Source organism: Sylvia atricapilla, chromosome 2, assembly GCF_009819655.1.
Source record: "Sylvia atricapilla isolate bSylAtr1 chromosome 2, bSylAtr1.pri, whole genome shotgun sequence".
In the NCBI taxonomy this organism is placed as follows: domain Eukaryota; kingdom Metazoa; phylum Chordata; class Aves; order Passeriformes; family Sylviidae; genus Sylvia; species Sylvia atricapilla.
Genome location: NC_089141.1, coordinates 74,395,618 through 74,422,423, shown reverse-complemented (window position 1 = coordinate 74,422,423; position 26,806 = coordinate 74,395,618). Strand labels below are relative to the sequence as shown.

Below are 26,806 nucleotides of genomic sequence, written 5' to 3'. Positions count from 1 at the left end.
TTGATCTGATGATTTGAGATCAAAGAAACTTGTCTATTTATGCATGTAAAGCTACCTGACCACTTTTCCTACTTCAGTGAATGCACCATTTTACAGCTGTAGCAAATGTATGATATATATATATATCTCACAACTATTTATTCTGAGTCAGTAGCTTTTCTTAATTACATTAATGGTGGACAGAGCATTATCCTTAAATCCCCTTATTTTCTTTTATCCGCACAATCTTTTTCAGAATCTCATTACACAGTGTTTTGGAACAGTAATCAAACTGCATACATATAGCAAGTAATAATGCAGAGGTATTGATTTGTTTCAGTAAGTACATCTTGTGTTTTACCTTGCAGAATTACTGTTTTCAGCTATTGAGAAGCAGAATATAATGCCACCGATTATGCAGAGTGAAGCTCCAGCCCATCCAATGAACAAAGCTGCTCCTAATTCATACCTACAAGAAGTCAATAAATGTATTTAATAAAAGAGAGCAGGGATTTTACAGAGTTATTTCCAGAATAAAATAACTAAGTATTATATTTTTCTTGAATTACTTTCCATTGACACAAAAATTATTCACCACAAAATCAGCAGCTCTACCATTCACCAGTGTTCTTTTCATTCTTTCTCTTTGCTCAGGAGGCAAACTCTGCCCCTGCAGTACACTTGGGCAATGCTTCTCTCCCGGCTCAGCCAGGGTTAGGGGTTAGGGTTAGGGAAAGGCTGGCCTTTGTGCATCTCCTCCTGGATTGCTTTGCTGTGGGGTTGTGCCATTCTTTGGCCTGTTGACAGCACCAGCTCCTCCATTTCAGATTTGTTCCTGTTGGCTCCCAAACCAAACTGAACTGGGGCCTTTGCTGGGCCAGAGACTACAAATTCTGCCTACAACTCTCCTTAAGTTTCTCCTCTGGCTCTCAGGATCTGACTGACTCCATCCTTCATCATGCACACACCAGCCTGCTTGAAGCATGAGGGTGTGTACATATGCATAATATGCATATGCCATATACATGCATATATGCATGTATATGGCATATGCAGGTGTCAATGTATGCATATACATACACAGGTGGGCCTGGTACAAGCATTTGCACACACAGATGCATGTTCCAGCATCTTTCTCCTCTAGTCCCTGTGGCTGTATTCTGTCTGGAAGAAACTGCTTGCCAGCACATCCATGGGCAGAGCTCCCAGTCACCAGCAATGGTCCCCTCTACTGCCTGGGCCAGCCACAAACTGTTTGCTGCCAGGAACTGCTCCGTTTGTCTCTGAGAGGAAACAGTGGTGCTTTAGGAGCATTATTCCACAAAGTCCATGCTTCTAAAGCAACAGCAGTGAATGAAGGGAATGAAGGGCACTGGGAAGAGGTTCTTTTCTTTCCCGTCAGCGCTGAAGTTTCCAGACAAGCAGCAAACCATGGATCCTCCTTGTCTGCTCCGTTCCTCAGCTCTTTGCCTGAGTACCACTCTAAAAGCACTTTTAGGGTGGCCTGCATTAGGCTGCAGCCCAACAATCTCCCAAGTCTCCTATTCCTCACCTTTAGAACACACTTGTGTGTCTCTTGCTCGTTCTCTGCTGCAGTTTCCTCTTAAGGAGACCTTTATCTCCTCCAGACTTCTGGGACCCTGCACAGAAACACAGACCCCTGTCCCCTATCCAGCCACAATTATCACCCAGGAGTCTGTGCTGTTCGAGCAGATGCTATTAAATCGGTTTGTTGTAAACTGTGTTGAGGCAGCGAGATAAAATCCCCTGCTTGACAGCCCACCTGTGCAACTGCAACACTGTGTAGTTGCACTTCTCAGCTAGTTCTGAACACTTCCATGTGCACAGGCCCTAATTCCACATTACCAAAATACCTAACTGAAAATACCTGTCAGCTGTTCTGAAAAACTTGTATCTTTACAAAACAGCACTGCAGAAGCACTCAGATAGAATCCAGTGAGGTGTTAGAAGACCCCAGACCATAAATCATCACTGGACGAAGAGGCACATGCAAGATTTGTGAAGAGCACAAGGATCTGGTGCACAGATTGTGAGGGGATAAAGACCATGGGATTTCTTTGTTCAGACTCCCTCTCTGGAGACACCAGGCTCTAGTTGAAATACACTAACTCTGCCTCTGAACCCTTCCTCAGCACCACATGGGGCTTACAGACCCAACCACCAATTTAAACTGTTGCGAACTATAGCTCCTTCCACCCTGGAAAACACTCCACCCAGTCCCATTTTACTTCAAAATCTGCCAAACTTGTCAAATTTTAATTCTACTTATTCTCACATTTCCAACCACCTTGCTGCAGTTTTCACATGACTCAAGGAGATTTCTGTCTCTCCAAGGACAGAGGGGTTCTCTGATTAGAAGCAGAGATCTACATCAGCGCTCATCACCTAAGATCCCATTATAGTCAACATGCCAGAAGTACATACAAAGTGCACTTCTGAAACACTTTCAAGGCACCTCTTTCATTGATCTGTAGAGGCAGATCAAAGGGACTAGCTCAGATGTGAGATAAGCCACTTCCAGGGGATCCCTCCCTCCCTACAGGACTGTCAGAGCACACCTAAGGTACAAGGACCAGGATTAGGCTCCCCACAGAAATCGATGTAGATCACCACAGTGCTGGAGAGCAGAGCTGGACCAAGATCCAGGAACAATAACAACTTATTTACCAAGACCATTTGCCCGGATAGTGGGAAATAGAAGTTTCCATATTTTTATCTAATGACCCAAAATGGTTGACCAGAGGCTGAGGGATTTAAGGAGACCAAGTGCTATCTTCCCTTCCTGAAACTCTTCAATTGTATAAAAAAGAAATTATGATTACATTTGATAGAATTGGGTAAAAAAGGGGTACCTGAGTGTTACCTACTAGCTGGGAGAGAAGACATGGGGGGTTCAGCCTTTGTAGTTGGGATTGTTTGACCTTTTGAAGCAATATTTGTTACTATACCATGATTAAATAGATTGCGTGCATGGCCCTTCTTGGGTCACTGCCACACCGCCAGGTTAATGAGTTGCAGAGCTGTCCTGATTGGTCTTTCTTCCACATCTTCAAATAGAGAAAACAACCTTTCTGATTCAAACTGGTACTTAGGAGGAAAACTCAAGATTTTCAATTGCATATCAATGCCTATATGGGAAGTTAGTCAGATAATTTGGATAAACAACCCCATTTATCAATAAAAATGATCATGGTTATGTGAGTTTGAACTGTGGCAAGGGAAAAAATTAAAAAGACCATAAGAGTTAGGGTTTTTTCAATTAAAAGTAGTAAAGAAGGCTGGATGGAAATCCTGATGGCTGGCACAAGATACTGAACATCTTGTGTCATTTGTTTCCCACTAACAGTATCTCAAGCCTGTCTTTGACACTTCCAGAATAACTTCAGCAGAGAAATGTGCAGTGAAAGGCAAAAGGTTAAAATCCTCTCTCAGTGAAGAGACAATTCCAAATTTCCACAATATACCAGCAAACATATTAAATGAGCCTGCAATGCAGAACAAAATAAGGGTTCAGAGATGGCAACAAAATGGAAATTTTACATCTGTTGAGAGAGGAAGGAGCTGAATGCCACCATTAGCTCAGTCTGATGCAGTGTCACTGCATGAGCTACGAGCATTGTTCAAAATTCAAATTAAAATTTCGGGATTTCCTCTCTGCCTTTATCTTTGCAGTCACGATTATGTCTGCCCACAGCTGAGCTATGCTGGTTGTTCAAAAGCAAAGGTAATTTCTGGAGAGGATACTTTACTACCATTATTTCAATATTTAAACTGGATTTCTCATTTCTTCGCAGTAAAATTCCACCGTGAGGTCTGCCTGCTCCTTCGCAGGAATACAGTGTAGGAAAAGGACTTCTGGCAACCATGGTACTTTCCACTAAGAACGGTAAGCCTGATGAATAATTAACTTCTGTCTATATAACCAGGTTCTATTTTCTTCAAAGAACCTCACATCCTTCTTTCTTTTGGAGGCCTTTCAAACCTGTCTTCACTGCATCAAATAATCAGAAACTATAGGCGAATTATGGAGAAAACTAACACAAGAATGTATGGAGAAAACTAATACTGTTTCAAGACAGGAAAAGCAGTGTCAACCCTACTGCAAACGTAGATCCTTTTAGTGTTATTTATTCAGACTGTTTTCCTTCTGTCAAAGTGAAACATAACGGCTCAGGGTTCCTTACTAATCCCTTACTTGGGTCTCAGGGAAATGTATACCCAGTGTTTGACATATCCTGGAATCACTGCCAAGAAAACTTTAAAAACAGCCTTTAAAAAAGCGTTTGCATCATATACGAAGGCAAAACAGGAAAGTCTATGATGCTATAATTTACAGCCAACATTTTCAGACTTGGTAGTTAAGATGTCAATCCAAAATCCAAGTGTTGGTTTGTGGATTGCTGCTTTTGCAGCTCCTGAGAATTTGCACAGCTTTAAATGGAGTCTTCAGGGATGCTCATTATCTCTGGTATGGATCCTAAAATTCTATAAATACTCACTCTCCTAAATTTAATTACAAATATAGGCAGAGCATTTATGTTAGTGCTTATAGGATCATGGGTTATGATAAGGTTTATAATCCAAATTTCAGTCACCCGGATTTGAAAATCTGTCGGCAAAATTCCACTGAGCCTGCAGAAACCTCTCCTCAAGAGGAATCAAGATTGCACGGTGCTCAACACCTTTATGGAAGCCACCTTCTGTCAAAGGCTCAAAGAAATATTTTCCTCCCTTCCCTATCGAATGATGCACCTAATGAGGGCCTCTGTCTTATGCAATCCTTTTGTTGCACCTCTGGCATCCAGGCAGTTTTCACTCTCAATTAACCCCAGCTGCCCTGCCAGCCTGCAGTACGACTGGGCACACGGATTGCAGAGCACTCACTGTGCAGCACAGTGTTTGTTCACTGGATTTCAGCACCTGGTTGCTCCAGTTAGAAATTGTGATTAAGTAAAACTGCAGCCCACTCTCCTCCTCTGCTCAAGGGGAGAAGCAGCTGCTCTCTGTCTAAACAGGCTCTGGTGCACAGTAGGAAACGTAAGGTCTACTTGTTTGAAAGATTTATGAGTATAGGAAAGTACTTACTTTTGTGCAACAAAAGAAGGGTCAAAGAACTCAGACGTAATCCTGTTTGCATACAGGGAACAACTAGTCATAGAGCACAACCCTGAAAAGCATAAGACAAACCATTCAGTGGAGCTGGCAGCAGAGCTTTGGGCCTGACCCTGAAGGCAACGAAGTCATGGAGGATTGTGCACAGGTTTCTGCAGAAAAGAAGAGGCTCCGGTATGACTTAAAATATGCAAACTGATAGAAATAAAGTATATTTACCAGAGAGTATGAAATTCAGTCCAGCTAAACAAGCTATTTTTGCTTTAGTCTGATCGGAGCCTCCGACTTTTGTACATTTCATCCCAACCAGTCCAAAAATGGCACCAAAGAAGCCCAGGCAGACAGCGGAGATCATTAATCCTCTGCAGGCTTGGATGTAACCTGTAAGAGAAAGGATAATATGAGAACTGGGACCATGACAAGTTTTGCTATAGTTTCCCTCCCTCTGTGCACCTCAGGCACTCACTATTGCAAATGGAATCAGATTTTGACTGGAACAGTATCACTTTACCACTGAGTGTGTTCTTCTAGGTGATGCGTACCCTTCACAGGGCATCATCACCCATACCCAGCTCATAAGAATCATACTGTGGCACTCAGAGCTCCAAAACATTATCCCATCGCACTGGGTATAGCATCTGCAAGAGGTTGTACCCATGAGATTTAGAAGAGCAACTCCACAGGGTCTGATCAGCGGCTGTCACACACTGCAGAGCCACCTTGTGCACTCAAAGCAAGTCTTTCATCAGCCCTGTTGTGCGTGTGTGTCACAGGTCCAATGTGACTGCCAGTGAGGCTGGCAGCAGTGACCCTGGCTGAGATCCTGGGCCTTCCTGGGCCTGCTTGAGTGTGCCACTGATTTGATTTGGATCCACCCAGAAGGCCTTCATTCTACAAGGAAGTTGGCCACACACTCAGTTCCATGGACAGCAGTAGCCCCATGCAACTCACTGCCATATTTAAACCTGGACAAACAGCTTGCACCTGGCTTCAGCCACAAACAATTTGGCTGTGTTGCCTGAAACTGCTCCCAGAGGAACCTCCCAGGGCAGGACCCTCCAACGGGACAATGGGCTGCTTGGCCTCTTCTCCCTTCTGAGAATATCTTGTAATTGAAAGACTGTGATAATCTCATATCGCTGCTTACGGGGTGGAACGCTGCAATCTTACACAGCTGAATAACCATCACAAGATGTTTTTCTTCATAACCCGTTGTTACATCTCATTTAAAATGAAAATGAACTCCCACTATTAGGGTATTCATTCTTTTTGCTTTGATCTCCAGCGGGTGGAAATGTTGAGAGCTAAACCACATTGTTATTGCCTATTACACCAAATTTTATGTAATCATAAATAAACAAAAAAACCCCCCGCCAAACCTTGCATAAAAGCTTTAATATGTAAGAAAACAATATATTAAAGCAGGAACTAGAGGACATCTGATGAAAACAGAAGGCAGCAGGTTCAAAACAAAAGGTATGCTTGTTTGTAAAATGAAGCTGTGGAATTCCTTTCTACAGTATGTGTGGACACTAAGGGTTTACAGAGACTCAAAAGGAGACTGGATATGTTCCTGACAGAAATCTGTGTCTGGCTGGCAGGGCTTTGAGATGCAGAAGACTACCACAGACACTTGGCCACCTTCTGCTATCTTTACTGCCACCTCCTTTAGCCACTGCTGAAGGTGTATAAGCTCTAGGATGACCACCCTGTGCTTGGACGATGTTTTAAATCCCCCACTGATCCACAGCTTTGAGCAACAAAGCAATCTGTAGCACACAATATCCCGTTTTAGTAGGCCTGCTGAACCTGGGAGCTGTGCTGCCCTTCTGTGAATACAACCTACTGGCATTTACCTACACCTGCTGGCACACAGACTTCTTTCAGTAGCAACATGTTTCTATAGCCCACCTGCTCAAGAAACACACAGGCAATGAAATAAGTGTGACTGTCATACGGCTCACATGTTGGGATGTAAGAGAGAGAGTGATTTGTGCAAGACACAGGTTTGAAGCCAGCAGCTTTGATAATTTTTGCTATAGGCATGGAAAAGTTGCTGCTTTAGGTGGTGTGTAATGCATTTCTTGTAGCAGACAGGTAAAGCACGAGATGAAGACTGGAAAGGAAGCTATTATTCCTGACAGGTCCAATTTATTGACAGTGTTAGTTAGCTAATTGACACATTAAAGTGCTGAACCATGAACACGTTTACCCGGAGGTCCTCTAAACTTTTATTTATGTCTGAGCCTCCTAGGAAAACCAGTAAATATTCACCCCAACTAAAATATCCAGCATTTGCTAGCAACCACAGGACTGAAATTCAGTTTTTCCTGAAGGTCAATACACAGTTTTAAAATAGGTAGAGGGTAGCGAGACAGCAAGAAATTATTAACTCACTCACTCAGAAATCATTTTCAATTATAAACAGCATGAACTGGAGGACTGCTCAGTTCTGCTGAATGAATAACCTTTCTCACTAAATAATTCACCAAATTGGGCATGCCAGCTATAGCAGAGCTTGTTTCAGTTCACCAGAGCAATCAGCCAACTGGCACACATTTTTAAAACAAAATAGACGGGGGGGTGAAAATCACAATTTACACCAGTACTGTGGAAAAGCAGAAGGCTCTAGTAGTCCCACTAGGCTGAGTGGAGCATTAGCAAGTGTGCAAGGTTGAAATCAACCTTTTCACCACATCTAACCTCCTACTGCTTAGATTCAAAGTCTGTGTAACATTTGGCTGTAAGGAGGAACTAAACTTTTTTTGCTTTCAAGAAAGCAAGATTAGACTGGTTCACTAAGACTTACAGGGTTTGTTCAGCTTGAAGAAAAGGATCTGGGGACACCTTACAGTAGCCTTCCAGAACCTAAAGTGGGCCTACAGGAAAGGTGGAGAAGGACGTTTTACAAGAGTGTGTAGTGACAGGACAATGGGAAATGCCTTTAAACAGAAAAAAAGGGCAGATTTATATTAGATATTGAGAAGAAATTCTTTATGGTGAGGGTGGGGAGACACTGGAACTGGTTACCCAGAGAAGCTGTGGGTGCCCCCTCCCTGGAAGTGTTGAAATTTAGATGCAGCTTTGAGCAACCTTTACTAGTAGGAGGTGTTCCTGCCCATGGTAGGCATGTTGGAACTAGATGGTCTTTAATGTCCCTTCCAACCCAAAACATTCTGTGATTCTATGATAATGAAGAGGAGTGCAAAAGGGAGCTTCCTATTTTTTTGCAGTCTTCCACTCAAGACTAAAACCTGTTCTTTTTCCAAATGTTTATTGTCTGTATTTGCACCAGCTCATACAGGAAACCTGTCATGTACATACCAACCACCCAAATGAAGCTTCCAAGCAGCAAAAACCCATGTGTTTTAAACAGACAAGCAGACAAACATCATTACTCATAAGGTCATGTTTAGCAGCATTCCAAGAGGAACCTATTTCAAGATGAGTTGGGGTTTTTTTTGTTTGTTTTGGGTGGTTTTTTTTTTTTTTTTCCCAAACAAATGTGTTTTGTCTTGCATTCAAATTAATCTTGTTAGAGCTTCATCTTTCTTGCCTCACTCCTCTCATACTAGCCTCATGCTTATAAAGAGTTAGAAGGCATTCACATATTCATATCATATGACACTATGGAAAAAAAAATACGCAAAGTTCTGGGGACTGCCACTTTCACAATAAGTGCCTCTGGTGGCATTTTGCAGTCTGCATCACGTGAAGTGTAAGAGGTTGCCTTACGGATACAGCGCAGATTCCTTCCAGAAGTACACACCCATTGCTTTTGTATGTCTTTCTAAGCTCTAATACCCTCTTTTAGCTCATAATTGAATTTTTGTTCAGCTCTGTTCTTGCAAAAGGTCATCAGATCCACTCTTGGAAACATGGAAACTGATCTCTTTTGGGGAGGTGGTTTCACCAGTAAATTTCCACCTATGACCAGTGGCACGAAAAGTAAACCCAAAATGACTTTAATCCCCACAGACAGGAAGAGCACTTTTGTATGTATACAGAATGTGGGGGTCAGCACTTAATCAGAGCTGGCCAAATTGATTTCTTCTGCAAGAATGCATAAAGGTGGAAGAGGGTGAAGAGGAACCATCTCCTGAGCACCCCTGACCTGAACTGTGACACTGCTTCTGAAGAAGGAAGGACTTCTCCTGCACTCCACAAGAGAAATCCAGCAACTGGCGTACAATCATAGAGTCATTGAGGTTGGGGTAGGGAGGGACATCAGAGGTCATCTGGCTCCTATCCCCTGCCATGGGCAGGGACACCCCACATAGACCAGGTTCCTCAAAGCACAGTCACACCCTGATTTCTTTCCCCATCATTTTGTCTCTGATCCCCTGGAAGACCTGAGCAGTCTCTTGGGATAAGAAGTCCAGCTTACTTAGAGGTTTCAAATTTGACCAAAACCAAAAATTATTTCTGTAGAAGATAAACTACTCTGAGAGGCAAATCCTCTGTGTGATGAAGGAGTGGAGCAGATCCACATTTCCCTGGGTCAGCAGAAATATTTTTAGGAATTTTCCGGTCATGCTTTACCATTCCGAGAAGAGTAACATATTGTCACTACATGTATCTTCACAGGGTTATTGTTTCTGCTCACAAACACTTCCCTGAAAGCAGGACACCAGATCTGCCCCGTTTGTGTCTTCTGAATCCCCCACTTGAGGATGGACTCAGGAAGTTCCCACATCAGTCACAGGGAATGGGATCCACCTTAGACATATAAGTCTGGGCAAAGAGGAAGAGGAGGGAAGGAAGAAGCTAGACAAGGGCTGAGGCAGATTTGTCTGCTTGTTGAGACACAAATTCTTTAAGTCACAAGTGACAAACTGCAGCCCTGAGGTGCACTCCCCTGCAGGGGAAGGGTTAGGGTGAAGAGGGGACATACACACCCACAGCCAGCTGCTGACAGGTTCCCTGCAGAGCCTGTAACCACAAGGAAGGGAGTCTGGGCTAGACTACCTACTGAAAGCATCCTGACTGTAGCAGTTGCCCCTCTGACCCCACCCAGCTTGCCTGGTCTGTGCTTGGGGGATACATCACTCTCCCTCCAGCCTGGCTTTCACTCATGTTGTGCCTGGGTACCAGAATCTGGCCCCACAGCATTTAAAGATGCCGTTGAGAAACACTGATGCCAAGAACTTTCCATTACTGATAAACAACCTCGCCAGAAGGATTGGGACAGGGCCCTTCCAGACATGAATTTCAGATTCACATCTCTCCAAAATGAACTGATGGCTCTTTCACTGTGCACAAGACATCTCAGAAACTCATTCTTTGGCAAGTGGAACATGCTACCCAACACATAAAGTTTCAATGCACAAGTATTTGGGGGAAAGGAGGGTAAAGATCTTGCTGTCAAGTGTCTTCTTTTTAAAAATTAAAATGTTCCAAATTCTACACACTTTGTAACTGTGCTTTTCTTACTTTGAAAACAGATTCACTCAGACCTAAAAGAACAGCTAAACAATAGATTCAAGGGATCCAAAAGGTTTTGCACCAATGATCACTCCATGCCTGCCTGCACAGAGACCCCTGCTCCTTGCCCAGTCCTACACTCAGCTGCTACACTTGGTCACAGAGTGACTGATGTCAATGGAGGCCAGCCAGCCCTCCTATCCCTTCGGAGGAACTGGAAAATCCCTCTACCTCCATGGGGCTGGGTCAGAAGAAGGTCTGGGAACAGCACTTCTCCTGAGGGAAGCATCCTGCCACAGTGGTGCTTAAGGGTTACCTGTGTTACCTCTTTCTGGTATCTTGACCTCTTTCAGCCCTTTCTACATACAGAGGTTAAAGGTTTTCTGATATTGGTATTACCGTCATGTTCATATTAATCCCTGTTACAATTAGTATTGATCTCTGTTAGTGATTAGATTAACAGACCTTCCTTTCCTCTTAATTAGAGCTTTTACACCAAAATATCTTCTCAGACTCCAGCGCAAAGGGAATGTCTTGCCAGACTGTGAACAGTAAGCATGAACTTTTGTGACTATCAAAGCCACTGGAACACTGCATATTGCATTCATTTCTAAGTATAAAAACATAGAATAGGTGCTATAATTTTAGAAGCTTTTCCTCCCTTTCTTTAGAGTCACTCCTGAAGCTAAAAACCAATGTCTTTGAATACACACTTCTCCTGTTTCTACCAGCCATAATCGATGTGGATTTATCAACTAAAAGTTTAGTTGTAAAGATTTCCTGCAGTGAACCAGTTTCCCAGTACGGCTTCCTTAAAGGGCAAAAATGTTTCCCCTTAACCAGGGAAGAAATGCAGCACCAACTCAATCTTTGGTTTCAAGCTCTTCAGCAAAACTCTTAGCTTTGCTTCAAAATAACACTGCCCTAAAGCTGAGCAAAGCTATGCATCCCTTCTGCATACCTTTGCATCCCTGACTGCCCCGAGCTTTTACGCTGTCATTTATCAATGAAGCAATTACATCTGAGTTAATAACCACTTAGCAAAACCAGCAAAGGAACATTAATTAAAACAAAACGACGCCAAGGCTTGTTCTTCTCCACCGACCGTTGCATGGCTGGCAAAACCATAAAAAAGAGGAATGTCACGACAGTCGGAAAATAAATCGGCAAGAAAAATTTGCCTGCATTCTTCTTGCGTCAAATCCACACACACACTCTTCTGATGGGCAAAAAAAGGCAGGTAGTGACAGCACGAGAGGCCAAAACGGGACACTTGGGCAACAAGTATAATCTCAGCTGGGTTTTTGGGAGGAAAAAATCCCCACTTCCACAGGTGTGCACAAGCAGCACGCTGCCACCTGCCTGGGGACACGGGGGCACCTGCCCGTGAGCCCGGGGAGGAGCCGCCTTGGTCCGGGTCCCCGCCGCCCCCCGGCCCCGCTCGGCGCACCGCGACCCGCCGCTGCCCGCCCGCCCCGCCGAGCCCGGCCCGGGAGCGCCCCGGGAGCTCCCGCAGGGCGGCACAGGGGACACCAGGGAGCTGTCGGGGTGGGGGTCAGCGGGAGCCTGACCGTCCAGCGCCAGCATGGATGGGAAGTCCTTGCAGTTGGAGACGCCGGTGGAGTCGGTCACGCAGGTCTTCCAGAGGTTGGCCCAAAAGGTGGCGGTGGTGATGACCGTGCCATCGATGGTGGACACTTTCCAGTAGTCGGTGGGCAGCGTGGAGGAGACCAGCACCCATCCCGAGATGGTCAGCAGGAACGCGATGATCTCCGCCGACGTGCTCGCCATGGGCCCGGCAGCAGGCGGCGGGCGGCGCGGAGCCGCGGCGGATCCCGGCGGAGCCCGGGGCGGTGGATCCCGACGGCAGCGGGCGGAGCGGAGCCGAGCCGAGCGCGGCGGGGCGGGGGCGGCCCCGCAGCCCAATCAGCACCGGCAGCTCCCGGCATCGCCCCGGGACCGGCCCCGCCCCGCCCGGCCCCGGCATCCCGGCATCGCCCCGGGGCCCCGGAGCGGACCCCAGCGCGGCCCGGCGGCGTGCTCCCCGCGCTGGCGAAACGAGCCAGACCCGAAAGCGAACAGCGGCGCCACATGTAATTGGGAGTTAGAGTCCCCTTCCTCTGCAGGTGCTCGTGCAGGGGTCGGGAGGTGGTGGCAGCAGCGGGACAGGTGCGTCCTTAGCATCGCCTCCCCAGCTGCAGGTTTGCGTTTCTTTCCGTATGGCCCCCGCGCCATCCTCCTCACAAACAGCCTTGCCAGGAGGGTGGCTTTGAGGAATGCTTGTAGAATACAGGTGTGCCGACCGTGAGCGCTCCGTATTCCTACAGGGATGTAAGGTTTTGAAACTTGTAACAGGGTTTTTTAGTCCTCTGAATTTCATCTGGCCCCTGATATTATCCAGCCACGGGCGATACAGCGTTTGATACCTATATTTGCGATGTGAGGTGATGAACTTGGGATTTTCTATCTCAGTTTTCATGCAGTGGCATTCGAGCCTGCAGCTCATAGGTGGAGAGTTATCCACAGTGGTTTCTCCTCTTGTTTGAAGCTGTTTACTTTCCACATCAGTAGTATATTTGCCATTGATGTGGAAAGTACACTGCCGGTCTTTACTTTCCTCCTATTTATTTCAAAACTATTGTTACATTTTCTAGACCTTTTTGCCAGATGGGCAATCACTGGAGGATAAGAAGCCACATTTGCATCATTATTCTTCTGATGAATGCTCTTTGGTTTTGCCGTGTGGACGCAAACCCGGATGTAATCACCTTACAGACCCATATTAAAAAAAAAAAAAAAAAAAAAAAAAAAAAAAAAAAGAGAGAGAGAGAGAGAGAAAGAAAAGAAAAAAGGAGAAAAACCTCAGAGAGTTGGATAGTTGCGTGTACCTTTGGATGTGTGTCAGAGCGTAGTGGGAACAGGGTGTTTGTTGATTTGTTAATGCTCCAGCAGTGTCAAAGGGGGTCCACAGGTGCATTTACCGACGCAGTGGCTCTCTGCCTGCTCTCTGCCTCCTTGGTACCCTCTGACTTTCAGGTGACACACAGCAGCATTGGCAGGAAAGAGGGAGAGGAGAAAGCAGGCAGGAGGCTTGTTTGCACAGCAGCATTGGGCATGGGGCATGCTACAGCTCCCTTCAATCTCTGTGCCAAGATGCCTTCTTCTCTCCCCTGGAGGGAAAACAAACAGGGTAATGAAGAAGGTGAGCCATCCTCCAGTGTGGTTTCAGGCTGTAGCCAGAGCTCGCTTCGGAACACCAGGATGACTGTAGATCCAAGTGACATCTCTGAGATGTTATGATCTAGTTTTTGTAGGGCATGGCAGCAGAAAGGAAAAAGGAAAAAAAAAGATTTTTTTTAATATTTTCCCCCATCATAGCACTTTGAGATCCTGCAGGCTGGAATTATGTTGATGGTGGTAAAGTAGATCAACCCAAGCTATCAGCTAGGATCTAATCAAGTCTGAAGTAGGAGACACGAGTCCAAACCTGGGTCATTGTGTTTTCTTGACACGGGAAGCTCACCTATTCTTTTGTTGGTAACCCTGCTTTGCTTGTTGAATCCAGGGAGTAGCACTTGGGCAAATTTTGCCCAGGGGCCCTCAGAACTTTTTGGTTCGCTGTCATGCAATAACCAGAAGGCTGGAGTGAGTGTTGAAGGACAGGAACCAGGACACTTCTAGGCCTGTGTCTGAGCTCCTGAGTCTGGGAAGGAGAGGAAGAGGGTCTTTCTGAAGAGCATAGGTACTGCTTCCCAGAGAGCCAGCAGAAATGCCAGGCTGGTGAGTGACCCTGCTGAGGGTGGGTAGTCCTGCTGAAGATGCCATGGCCTCTGACTGTGATGACCAAAACCATTTGTGCTGTCCCAGACCATGCTGCTTTCAACAGAGCCAGACTTGGCTGCCACGTGCAGCCATGTGGATCCACAACTCTCTGAGGGCTACCTGTCTGCTGCTAAGGGACTGCAAGGCAAGCCCATGCAGGTGACCTAGGACAAATGCAATTATTTCAACCTCAAACCCACTCTCTGCCCACCCATAAGGACCCTTCAAGCAGGGCTAATTTACACATTTGTTCCATTGTAAGCCCTGTTTTATCTAGAATGTTGTGAAGTGGCCTCAGGGAGAACATGAGAACCAGACTTGTTTTAGCTTTAGGGAGAGGCTCCTCCTTTCATCTCCCGCCATTGTTGCTTCTGAGGATGTTTTATGCTACTAGCCCAGTTGTTACCATCTTTCTCATCTAAAATCAGAGCAAGATGTTGCACTTCTGATCTCATCTTCGGTGATGTAAACCCAAAATTACAATGCGCAGCTGAGCATACACCCCAGCTGCAAGAGTTGCAAGAGAAGTTGCAAGAGATACTTTTCCCCTGTGACATTTTTCTCCATGATGACTGGAATCTGCAGGGATAAGGCATTGGAAAACGTTCATCTGGTAGCCTGTGTTTCTTCCCTGTATAATTTTATCAGCTTCTTTCTCCTATGCAACTACAAGTCCCTTTACCATGAGCTTAACTCATGCATCTTCCAGTTTTCCAGGATACAATGGTCTCTTTTCTCCCTATTGGTGTGGCAGGAACTTTAACACTCATATAAGACATTTCTATGTGTCCCATCAACCTCTGCCTTCCTGCCACCATGGCTCTAGTGTTGGATTTCCTTTCTTGGCTTTCTTACCTATTTATAGGTAAGTTTATGTAATAGAGCGAAAGACTTGGCCTTTGTTGCAGTGGAGGGTTTTTTTGGGGTGGGTGTTTTTGGTATTTTGTTTGGTTGTTTGTTTTGTTTTGTTCCTGTGTTTTGGGACAAGTTATGACTTGGGAAGTTTTTGAAAGTTCCTCAGACCACTGTGGGACTGATTTCCATTTTCTTTCGTTCATTAGTTGGTTCTGTCAATACAATAAAACAGTTTTGTTCTGGGTCATTTGACTGAGTATGGGATTTATTCCCTTGGACTGGGGACTGGGTGTATCCCCTTGGACTTAAGAAAGGTGCTCATGTCTTTTTTTAAGAAAACAACCCCTGTGGCAAGTTTCATTGACTCTTGGGCATAAAAGTGGCATTTAGGGGAGAAATATCAGTATGTATTTAGAACAGGCTATTTCATTTGGAAGAGACCTGTGTTGATCATATAGTCCAGCTGCCTGACTCTTAAGAACTGACCCAAAGTTAAAGCATGTTATTAAGGGTATAGCCAAATACCCCCTTAAACACTGACAGGCTTGGAGCATTCAACCACCTCTCCAGGAAGCCTCTTTCAGGGTTTGACCATGCTCTCAGTAATGAAATGCTTCCTAATGTCCAGTCTGAACCTTCCCTGGTGCAGCTTTGAACCATTCCCACACATCCTATTACTGGATTCCAGGGAGAAGAGGTCATCACATCACTCTCCATCTTCCCCTCCTCAAGAAGCTGCAAAGAGTAATGAGATCACCCCTCAGCCTCCTTTTCTCCAAACTAGACAAGCTCAGAGTACTCAGCCACTCCTCACAGCACATGATTATCCAACTGTTGCCCTCCTCACGATGCATTCGAAGACCTCAACATCTATCTTAAATTGTGGCTCCAGCACTGCACACAGCACTCTGGGTGAGGCTGCATCAGTGTTAAAAAGAGAGAGACAATCCCCTCTTTTGACAGGTTGTTGAGGCTCTGTTTAATGCACTTCAGAATGGGATTTGCCCTCCCGGCTGCCAGGACACTTGGCTGACTCACACTGATCCTGCTGCTGACCAGCACCCCCAGATCCCTTTCTGCAAGGCTGCTCCCAAGCCTCTGTTCTCCCAATCTGTACTTGTTCCCAGTATTACTCTGTCCCAGGTACAGAATCCGACATTAGGGAGTTGTTAAATTTAGTCCCACTAATCACAGCCCAATGCTCATATGTATCTGCAAAACTTTTTGTCCCTCAAGAGTGTCAACAGCAGCTCCTCGGTTGGTGTCATCAGCTAATGGTGTGTTCAAATCCTGCATCCAGATTGCTGATATTGAACAGATATGGCCCCCAGGAATGAGGTGTGAGGAACCCACTGGTGACCACTGACCATCCAGATGCAGCCCTGTTACAACCCTTTGGACTTTGTCCTTCAGCCAGCACACCACAAATCCATTCATCCCACAGCTGGACAACTTGTGTGGATGGATGCTGGAAGGGACAGTATGAAAACCCTGACTTAAATCCAGAAAAACTTCATCCCCCACCTTCCCTTCATGCACTATGTGGGTGACCTTAACACAGAAGGATATGAAATTAGTTAAACAGGATTTTCCCTTTGTGAGCCCATGTTGACTGTGCTTGGGGATTGTATTGTTCTTTAAATGCCTTTTGACAGTACCCAGTGTGATCTTCTCTACAACTTTTCCAGGAACTGAAGTTAGACTAACAGGTCTGTAGTTCCCTGGATCATCCTTCTTGTAGATTGGAATAACACTGGTTAGCTTCCAGTCAGCAGAGACCGACCCCAGGCTACTGAGGTTTTTGAACTACGTACATTTTACAAATCAGTCTGGAATATTAATAAATAGTTGAATTTTTACAATGTACAAACTTTTATTATATTGCTATATAGAGAAGAACCCCTCAGAGACACTTTTGCTTCCAACTCTGAAATACAGGATATTATTTTAGCTCTTGCAGGCTCAAAATCACAAGTAATCATTATTGCCTCACAAGTTAAACACCGGATGACAACAGCATTTGTTCTGCAGCCAGGATAAGCAGGCTAGGGTCGTCATGCCTTCATCCTGGAGTAATTTTTCTTGTAATTTTACCGTGCACAGGTTGGGCAACTTGAGACTCTTTCCTGGCTTTGCCATGATATGATTTCCAGGGCGCCTAGAGCACTTGTGCAAAAGGAAAAAGCCCCAGCTTTATTTTTCTTAGGCTGGAGGACAGCTTCCTTGTTTGCTAGGGTTTCCCTGAGAATCTGAATATTGAGAAAGTAAGGCAGACATGTGGGAAACATGGACAGGCTCATAAGAATGTCATCATCTGGGCAAGGTCAGGTCTGTTGGCAGTGCTAGGTGTGGGGAGGGCACCCCAAACTGGCACATTCGTTAGAGGAGATTAACACAAGGGTAAGTGAGGAGCTTGCACGGTGCTCTGCATTGTGCAGAACAAAGCACCGCCTAAAAAATGAGCAAGCAGATCCTCTTCCTCAAAAGAAAGCAAACAAAGCAATGTTTCTGTCTCACCTAAAAAAAAAAAAAACTCCATGAGATTGGGAACATCAGTTAATAATCACTAGTCCTTGCTGGGGTTGTTATCATTGTTTTTCTTAAGTGGTGAGAAAAGGAGTTAACTTAAATTACTGTGTGTCTTTTGTAAACTGCCAGGACAAGAATGATTTTTAGCTATGCAGTTCATATATTACATAACAAAAAGTAAAAAATTAATAGGAACTGACAATCCAGAGCATTTTAAAGGAGTGAAGAATTGCATTCCACAAGCCAATAAACTTTCCCCTCTCCCTCTCTGTGTTCAGTGCATGCAGACATTACTAATTTTGTTTCTTGACACTGTGATTAATGCATTGTTTCTTTTTTCTTTTTTTTTCAGCTGCCTTAATTTTGTTGAGAAAAGCCTGTGTTGTTCCTGAAAGTTTGTAATACAATCTCTGAAAAATAGATATAACCTGTTTAACAAACTCAGCAGGAAATGTGAAGAAGTGCATCTCCTACTTTCCTGGAGGTGCATTCCTCCTGGCCAACAGCACAGGTGCAGCTCTTGTCTGTCAGAAGTGGCCGCCACATCAAATTAAGTTTGCTAAGGACAGGCAGGTTGCTGTGGAAAGGCAAGAAACCTCCAGACAGATTTTTAAGAACACGCAGTCCTATGCAATGCAATTTAGAAAGTTTGAAAAACTTTAGAATTTTTGAAATAAAAGAATATGATGTAATTTAAAAGGATTTGACTGAGGTGGCAGGCAGAGAGGCAAATAGTTTTCCAGGGCAGTTGGTGTTCAGATGTGATCCTTGCCAGCGAGCCATGAAGTCAGAGGTAGAGTCCTGACTAGTGCCTGAACGGCAGGACAGTGTCTGGATATTGGTGTCCCTGCAGTGGGAACGCTTTCCCACCAGGCATATTCTCTGCACTCGTGTGCCATCGCTGGTTTCTGCTGTTTCCTGAGCACCTGGTAAATCTGGGCATGAGGAGTCTCATTTTTTACAGGCACCAGGATATCTCCCAGCCAGAGGACATGCAGAAGGAGGAGCCAAGCCTCTGCAGGGAGCACAGCAACAGGACAAGGGGCATGAGTTGGAAAGCAGGAAATTCCCTTTAGGTATAAGGAATAAATTGTTTACCAGGAGGAGGATGGTCAAGCGCTGGGAGCAGGCTGCCCAGAGAGGCATCTCCCTCCTTGGAGGTGCTCAAGACTTAACTGGTCATGCCCCTGAACAAGCTCATCTGATTAGATGTGTTTTGGACTAGGTGACCCTTGGAGGTCCCTCCTAACCCGACTTTATTACCCTGTGATTTTGTTACCTTGGTGGAGCAAATAGAGTGTAGCACTGGGCTGCCTTTGGCTTATTATCGCTCTAAGTGGCACCCAGGCGCACTAATGATCACAGATTATATGTTATGCCCAGAACATGATTCCCTGTGGTCCCTGCTACCCTGTTATTTAGCACACATGCTGGAATCTTCTTTTCACAGATAGGTGTATTTCAGTTCATAAGAGTAGTACATTTCACTACTTTTTCAGCTATTTACCCATAGGGAAATTTTCCCATGGTCATCCTTTTTTTTTTTTTTTTTTTTAATTTATTTTTTTAGGATGCATCTGGATATGCTAAAGAAAACCCCAGAAGGGAACATGACATGTAGACCTTTAGCTCTGCCAGTGTGATACCCTTCCTGAGACAGCAGAGCGGGGATGAGAAGATGAGATGAGCTCCTGGAAAAGAGGGACTCATTTCCCAAGTGAATGCGGGAGCAAAGCTTTTCAGTGTGTACTTCAGCTAATGGGGGTGGCAGCAACTGGAGACAGTGGCTGAGGAGATGTGGGGTGACTGGCAATGGCCCTGGAGGAGGCAGAAGTAAGCTCCAGCAGACCATGAGTAAGGGGTGATAATTTACACCGTGCTCTTTACCTAGCCCTGGCTCTCAACGCACATTTGTCCTAGTTTCCAATTTGAAGGAAGAGGAGATGGGTGAAGGTGAGTTTCTGGCTTATACTTTCCTACCAGCATCTCCATCTGCAAGGAAGCTCTTCCATATGCCTTCCTCTGGTTCTTGTCCCCAGTTCCCACAGGGGCTCCTTATTTACTCAGGGAATGGTTGTGCCATGAAGAGGGTGTTGTGGTTTACTGTCCCTGGCCCCACTGTTTGTCAAGCATCAGTTGTCCCAGCTGGTGGCATAGAAAGATTTAATTTAACCGAGACCATGAAAACCATAACCTTGAGCAAAGCAGCTTCTGCAGTGTAATTCATTTGAGAGCAAATGGACTGGGATCAAAAAAGGTCACGGTGACAAAGTGGAGATAAAAGCTGTCTTAGATCAACATGCTCAAGCAATTCAAAAACAAAGAGAATAAGGAAATAATATGTGACAGATTTAAAAATCAATAAACCGGTTGTGGTTAGTGTGCGTTTGATCCATCATCAATACTGCTCCTTTTGATCCTTCTGGTTTGATTTGGTTTCTGACGTGGCATGTGTATTTGAAAGAGAAGTGGGTAAAACCCTCCAGTGAAAGCGGGTGTTGCCTCCAGGTGTAGAGGCTCTTGGATAAAGAGGACAGATTTAAAATCCAGTTCAAATTTTCTGAGCTTAAGAAATCACAAATCAAAGTGGCAGTAATGAGATATAAAGAGGAAAAAAAAAAATCTTAAAAGATAGTGTCAATATCAGCGTGTTTGTGCTGGGGGACACGGTCAATTTCTCCCTCAAGTTCCCAACCACAGAGAGCACTGCCTATTCAAAAATCGAATGGATCAAATGTACTTGGAAGTTTTTTAGTGTACCAAGCAACACTTCAGCTCGTTTTTGTGTGCAGTCTGTGTGCAGCACCGTGTTTTCCTATTTCTTCAGTGCAATGTTCAGCCAGCCTCCACGCTGACTCTTGAGGAAACAGTCTACTACTGCATGTAGTAAATGAAGCAGTATATTACCTAGGAGAAAATTCATTTGGACTGCTTATTTTTGCTGGGTCACAGTCCAGAGTAGCCAGCAAGACATTTGCCAAGGGCAGGACATAATGTGCTTTGCTTGTTATGTTAATGCTTTCATGGTCCCATACGGAAAGTATTTCCCTTTCATTGCATTGCAGTAGTTCTACCTTGCCTTGCCCTTGCAAAGAAATAAAGCCTTTTCCACTGATAATAGAGATCCAGGTATACACTGTGGGACTTTCTTCTGTTTTCCTCTTTGTTTTCCTCTTTGTTCAAGTGTCTTTTCTCAGCTGATTGTTTATTTCAGTGGCTCATTCATGTGTTCATTGCAGCTTTTTAATTCACTTTAGCTGCAAGCTAGGTGAAGAAGGGCAGAATCACTTCTGAGGATTAAGTACTAGAACTACGTAAAGTCTCATTTTTCATATCAGAAATGCATTTTGTCTTTTAGAAAAGCAGAAATTCTTTGAGAGTTTTGACTTTAGTCGCAGTTTTTAAGGCGAGTTTGCAGCACTGGATGGTGCCTCATGCTGATGGTGGGAAACTGAGCACCTTTCTGATTTTTGTGGTATTATATGGATTTAAATATTGCACTGCAGTTTTTGTTTTCAAAAGAGTTGTATAGTGGGAGACAATAGGATAATGCAGCAATCTCTTTACTTGGTGCTAGCTCTGAGAAAGTTCAGTTTCCTTTTCTTTTCCAGTGTTTGGTGTAGTTATTTTATGTAGATGGGAACCAGAAAATCTTCCAACAGCAAATTCATGTTTCACAAGTCTCCAGGTGACTTTGTAAGTGGTGGATTTTGTAAAGCTTGACAAATGCCAGCAAAATAAAAATTCCAGCAGATGCCAAACATTGAGACTGGAGACACCAGTGTGTTTGGTTTTTTTGAATGACTTCTCTTTGTTTTTCTACTGGATGGTGCACTATTGACAAAAATTACCTTCAGCGATGTCTGAGGATTAAGGATTTATTTGGGAAGATGGCCCAGAGCATTTTGTTCATGTGGTATTCTGGGAACTGTTAACTTTTTAAATGCATACAAGAAAAACCTGATTTTGTGAGAGAGTTAGGACGTGGCATGCAAAAGCTACAGGCTTGCTGCATCCATTAGAGAACTGGACACAAATGTTAAATTTTAGCTGGAGGAAGTGTCATGCAATCACTGAATATACTGTTAGTGTGAAGTTCTGTGCTTTAGTATGAAATGCAAAACATAATAATGCATGAAATTCTGTCCCATTAAATACAGGACATCTCTGGAAAATGTCCAGTTTTATGGGAGGAATTTCCCTGCCTGTAAAGGAAATCCAGAGGCATGGGCTGTAGGCAGCAGCTCATAGATGCCTGTGTGCAGGCTGGTCAGTGACTGGAGCTGTGTGGAGCTTCAGTTCTGTGCCAGCCATTGTCCTCACCAGGCACCTTCCAGTGACACGTCACATGCCCTGAGCTATGAAAATATTGATTTTAGGATCACATGCCTGAACAAGTTTCAATTTCTTTCCCATCCCAAACAGGATCTAAGCTCAAGTTTGGATCCTCGTTGAGCAGGTGTATGTCCTGGAGGTTGCTCCAAGCCCTTTGCCTGCCTATTCTTTGCAGGAGGTTTTATCCACTTCTGCCACAACTGTTCTCCAACTCCAGCAGCACAACCCCCAATGCTGAACACTTCTGCGGGCTGAGGTTGGCTTAAGCATGAGCAAAAGCACAAGTGCCTCTCTCCTGCCTGCAGGCTCTCTCTATTGTCAATCCACCACCCCTGTGGGAATGAGGGCTGAAGGTTGCCAGCCTCAGGCACGACTCGTTCCCCAGCTCTGTACAGGGTGACCAGAGAAATGGAAGACATAACAGGTTTTGAGGACTGAGTTTAAAGCACAGATATGAAAAACAACAGTTAAATCAAAGAGAAAGTGCAATCTTTCCCTGTGTTGAGCAGAAGTTAATTCTTGTGTTTTTCCAGCAAATCTCATGCCTGGAGAGTGACTGAGCAGCCTCTGCTCACCCACTCCAACAGCACAATATTGTCCTGGGTTCTTCAAGGCCTTCCACCTAACTTGTACACACTGGCTGGCTGGTTTCACTCCAGTGAATCACTGCATGAGTGGCTCAGCAGATGGGCATCTTGGGTTTGAAGCCCTCATCCCTCTGCCCCTCTCACGTCTTCAGCAGTGGGTCCCACAGCAAGTGTCTTGTGCAAGCAGAAACTTCCCAGTTGCCCTGAGAACCTCACGAGTGATGACGTGTTTCTTGGCTTTTGGCAGGGAGCAGCGGCATCCTTGGATGCATGCCTGTCAGCTGACAGGCTCCTTGCCCAGATGCATTTCAGTGATTAACCTTCCACTTCTGTCTGTCATTTTAGGGGGTTTTGTGCCACACGAGAAAAGACAGGAAGGTTAGATTTGCTTGAATTCCCAAGGACTGGTATGATATCCCAAGGGTGGGCATCCTTCCAGTTCAATATCTACCATGTGGTTGAAGTGATGCAGAGCACTGTAAATAAGGCATGTAACAGCTTGGGTTGCAGACTTGCTCTCCAAACAACTCCTGGAGAAGTCAAGGGGCTCTGTTTCCCAAGGCAGGACTGTAAGAGGTTACTCTCCTGTTTGTGCTGCCCCTGAACTCAGCCTCTCTTTTGTGAGACATTTTTTGGCACGCTGGTGGTCTGTTGGCTTGTGGGAACGGCCCCTGCTAAGTTCTTCAGGCGTGGAATAGGTCGTTCCCTTCTCGTTTGTGAAGTGTTATGGTTAATTTCTAATCAGAAGTGCCTTTGAACTTCTGAACTTTGCACTCAGAGAAGGAAGCCTTCCCTTAAGTACATCAAAGCTTGTCTCTGTGCTTAGGGGAAAGATTTATGCCACAAACTCATCATGCCAGGAAATTATCGCGAGTCCTCTTTGTGGCACCGGCATCATTGAATACATTAATATGCAGAAGTAAATAAGATAAAGCCATTAGGCTAGGATGCACACACACCCATGAGAGCAGAATTTGCTCTGCAAGTTTTCAAACAGGCTGAAATAGTAACCACTAATCTTTCACAAAGAAAATCTCTCATGTTTTGGAACACAGCAAACAAGAACACTCATATACATATTTATTAATTTATATTGAAAGGATGTGATACAAATAATTTCATATATCCCTACCTTATACTATGTCTCAGAAGAGATCAGGTTCTTATCGGAACTATTATTTCCTAGATATTGGAGAAAAATTATTTGGCAACAACCTCACCAACCAAAGTGTCATGTTTTCTTAATGACATTAAACACATACAAATCTCCATAAGTAAGCATTAACATTGCAGACTGATGAAACCAATTCAGAAAACAGCAAGAGAAAAATAATGGTTTAGGATAAGTAGAAGAGACTAAAATAACCCAGCACATATACCATCCTTCCCCTTAGCAGATGAAAATGTTCTTTTCCCTTTCCTTACAGCAATCTATAATAGGACACTACAAATGCTGCCCTTGTCTCTGACAGGGCCTCTCTTCATCCACAGAATTTCTTCTGCAATAGTTATTCTTACATACTACTGCACACTACCCATATATCCCTAGGATAATTCATTACTGGAAGTGGGATGAGCATGTAATAATTACAGCTATTCATTAGCCTTATCAGGAATTATCTAGATTTACATGCAAAACAGAGAGGTACTTTCTTTGTAACTCCTTTGTAGCTTTGCTTTGCAGGCCTAGAAATGCCCACTAGGACAATAATTCCATTAGGATTTTGCTTCTCATCCTTTATTTTTTTTCATTCTACACTGTCTGGGTCTAGAACTTGCTTTAGTGTGTAATCCATGACAGAAGAGTTCCCAAATGAGCTGGTTGTGAATTGCAGGTTGCTGTCGTTTGTCAGCTCCACTCAAACAGCTTTTTACAACAAAGTATGATATCTGTGTTGGTTTGTGCAACAGCTGAACTTTTTGGCTGTACAGTAAAGTACTTGAATCATGTCCATTTGTTTTCGATAAGGCTGCAGCAGCCTTGAACTAAGAGGTATTTCTGAGGTTTTTTCCCCTGATGACTTCTGGCATTTAATGCTGATTTCACTTTTTTTCTTGTATGGCAGCAGTCATGCCTGGTGAGATAAGCCATCTCAAGCTGTTTCTGATCCTCAAATGAGCACTGAGGATAGTGTTGAGCATGTGGGCATGCTCTGTACTGTTGCAACACAATACTTTTCACTTTAGTGTTCCATCATCTTCAATGACTTGGCTCTATTGTCCCAATATATTTGCAAGCTTAGGAATACCCAGAGTAATGATGGTGGCCCTGTATAATCACCCTCTCAAGCAATAAAATTTGGAGTAATTTGTACTCATTAGTAGAGCTAGCCAGATTTTCTATTACAAGGATGAAATTGCCAGGTCACGTCAGTGAGCTCTAGTCCTTTTCTGCCTTGTGTCTCCCTTCAGAACAGCCAGGCACTGGTTCACACAATTATTTCTACACTGTGCATCCAGAGACTTGCAGTCTTATTTAAATTATGTCTGCTCATGACCAGGTCCCTAAACAGCTCACATAAAAATTAACTGCCAGTGGTACTTTCTTCACAAGGAGAAGTGGAGGGGGGGAGACCGTTGTCTTCTCTCTTGTGACCAGGGACAGCACTGAGGGAAGGGCATGAAGCTGAGTCAGGGGAGGTTTAGGTTGGATATCAGGAAACATTCACCCAGAGGATGGTTGGGCACTGAGCAGGCTCCCCAGGGCAGTGGTCACAGCGCCAGCCTGACGGAGCTTAAGAAGTATTTGGACAATGCTCTCAGGCACATGGTGTCATTCTTGGGGATGGTCCTGTGCAGGGCCAGGAGATGGTCTTGATGATCCTGATAGGTCCCTTCCAACTCAGAATACTCTGTGATTCTATGATCTATGATTCTACGATTCTATAATTCTATGATTATGAGCCCAATTCTGGTGGCTTATTTTATTATTATTATGGAAGCAGTGAAGGATCAACACCAGAAGAGGCAAGTCAGTGAGGAATTTACTTGCTTAATATTGGAGTATTTTATTGAAGATGTGTTGGAGGTTAGGTTTGTTCCTTTTTATTACTTATAGAATTTTTCCCCATAAGTTGCTAGGAGACTAAGTATTGGGTGCTTATGGATGCTTGACCAAAACGAAGAGGTGGCCAAAAGTCGGGAGGGGGAGATAAGGACAGGGCTGGGGGCAGCCTCTCTCTTGCTCTCAGCGTCAGAGAGGACAGCCAGGCTGCTGCTTGCTGCGGGAGGGGTTTGCTGTCACCAGAAAGTCTGGTCCTGAGAAATCTACCATCATCTGCTTGTGTGCCCTGGAACTCTGAGCTCGCCTCCTCCTGCCCTGCTGGGCTGGCCCTGTCCTGCCACCTCCGTTTCTTTGGCACTGCCTTGAGACTTTTTGGTACTCTGTGGCCCTGCACTGCCCTGCCGGGACATCCCTGACATTCCAGCTACCACCGGAACTTCTGATCCCATCCACCAGCCCAGGATTTTCCAGCTTTCCAGCCTGGTTCTCTCTGAGTCCCAAGAGATTGGACTGCCCCGGGCTCTATGAAGCAAAGCCCCTTGAGGTTTCTGTTCTGGTTCTGTTATTATTAATACTGTAGTTGTTTTTTTGTTTGCCTATATATATATATACAAGTAAAGAACTATTATTCCTGTCCCCACGCCTCTGCCTGAAAGCCCCTTTCATTTTCTAAATTATAAAAATTTGGAGGGAGGAGATATGAATTCTCCACTCCAAAGGAAGGCCCTGCCCCTCCTTAGAAGATGCCCGTCTTTCAAACCAAGACAAGGTGTGAAGCAGCTGTGAACGCTGTTTCTCCAGCTCCTAAACCACTTTCTGGTGCCCACATCAGAAAGGATCTATTAATGGTGATGGTAAGGGTTGACCTTGCCTTATGTATTAGTATGCCCAGGTATTGTTTTGAGACTTTTGTTGCTTCTTAAATTAAAACAACACTACTACTTTAGCTATCCCTGCCTGCTGGGATCAAGAGTGAGGCTGAGATGCCTTTGTGCCTGGGAAGCAATCTTCAGACCAGAGAAATGCAAAATTTTGCCCACCTTTCTAGGCTGAGACCACAGAGGGCACACTGTGTAACCTCCTCATTTGGATGAAGCATGGATAGAAATGTGACACTGTCTTTGCCCCGAGCTTGCAG

The 26,806-nt window shown here is 44.6% G+C and overlaps 1 protein-coding gene across 2 annotated transcripts in view; it reads right to left on the bottom strand.

Annotated features, from left to right (window-relative positions):
* CLDN10 (claudin 10) overlaps positions 1-26,806 on the bottom strand; it is a 55,321-nt gene that overhangs the window by 1,967 nt on the left and 26,548 nt on the right. Inside the window, exons 1-4 of one of the 2 annotated variants that reach the window (XM_066313449.1) lie at positions 12,108-12,382; positions 5,332-5,493; positions 5,086-5,167; positions 341-448 (exon numbers count right to left, since the gene is read on the bottom strand). In XM_066313449.1, coding sequence (XP_066169546.1) covers positions 341-448; positions 5,086-5,167; positions 5,332-5,493; positions 12,108-12,327 — 572 coding nt within the window. In that variant the 5' untranslated portion in view covers positions 12,328-12,382. Of the gene's footprint in view, positions 1-340; positions 449-5,085; positions 5,168-5,331; positions 5,494-12,107; positions 12,383-26,806 lie in introns of those variants that run through there. The other variant, XM_066313450.1, reaches the window with a different exon arrangement.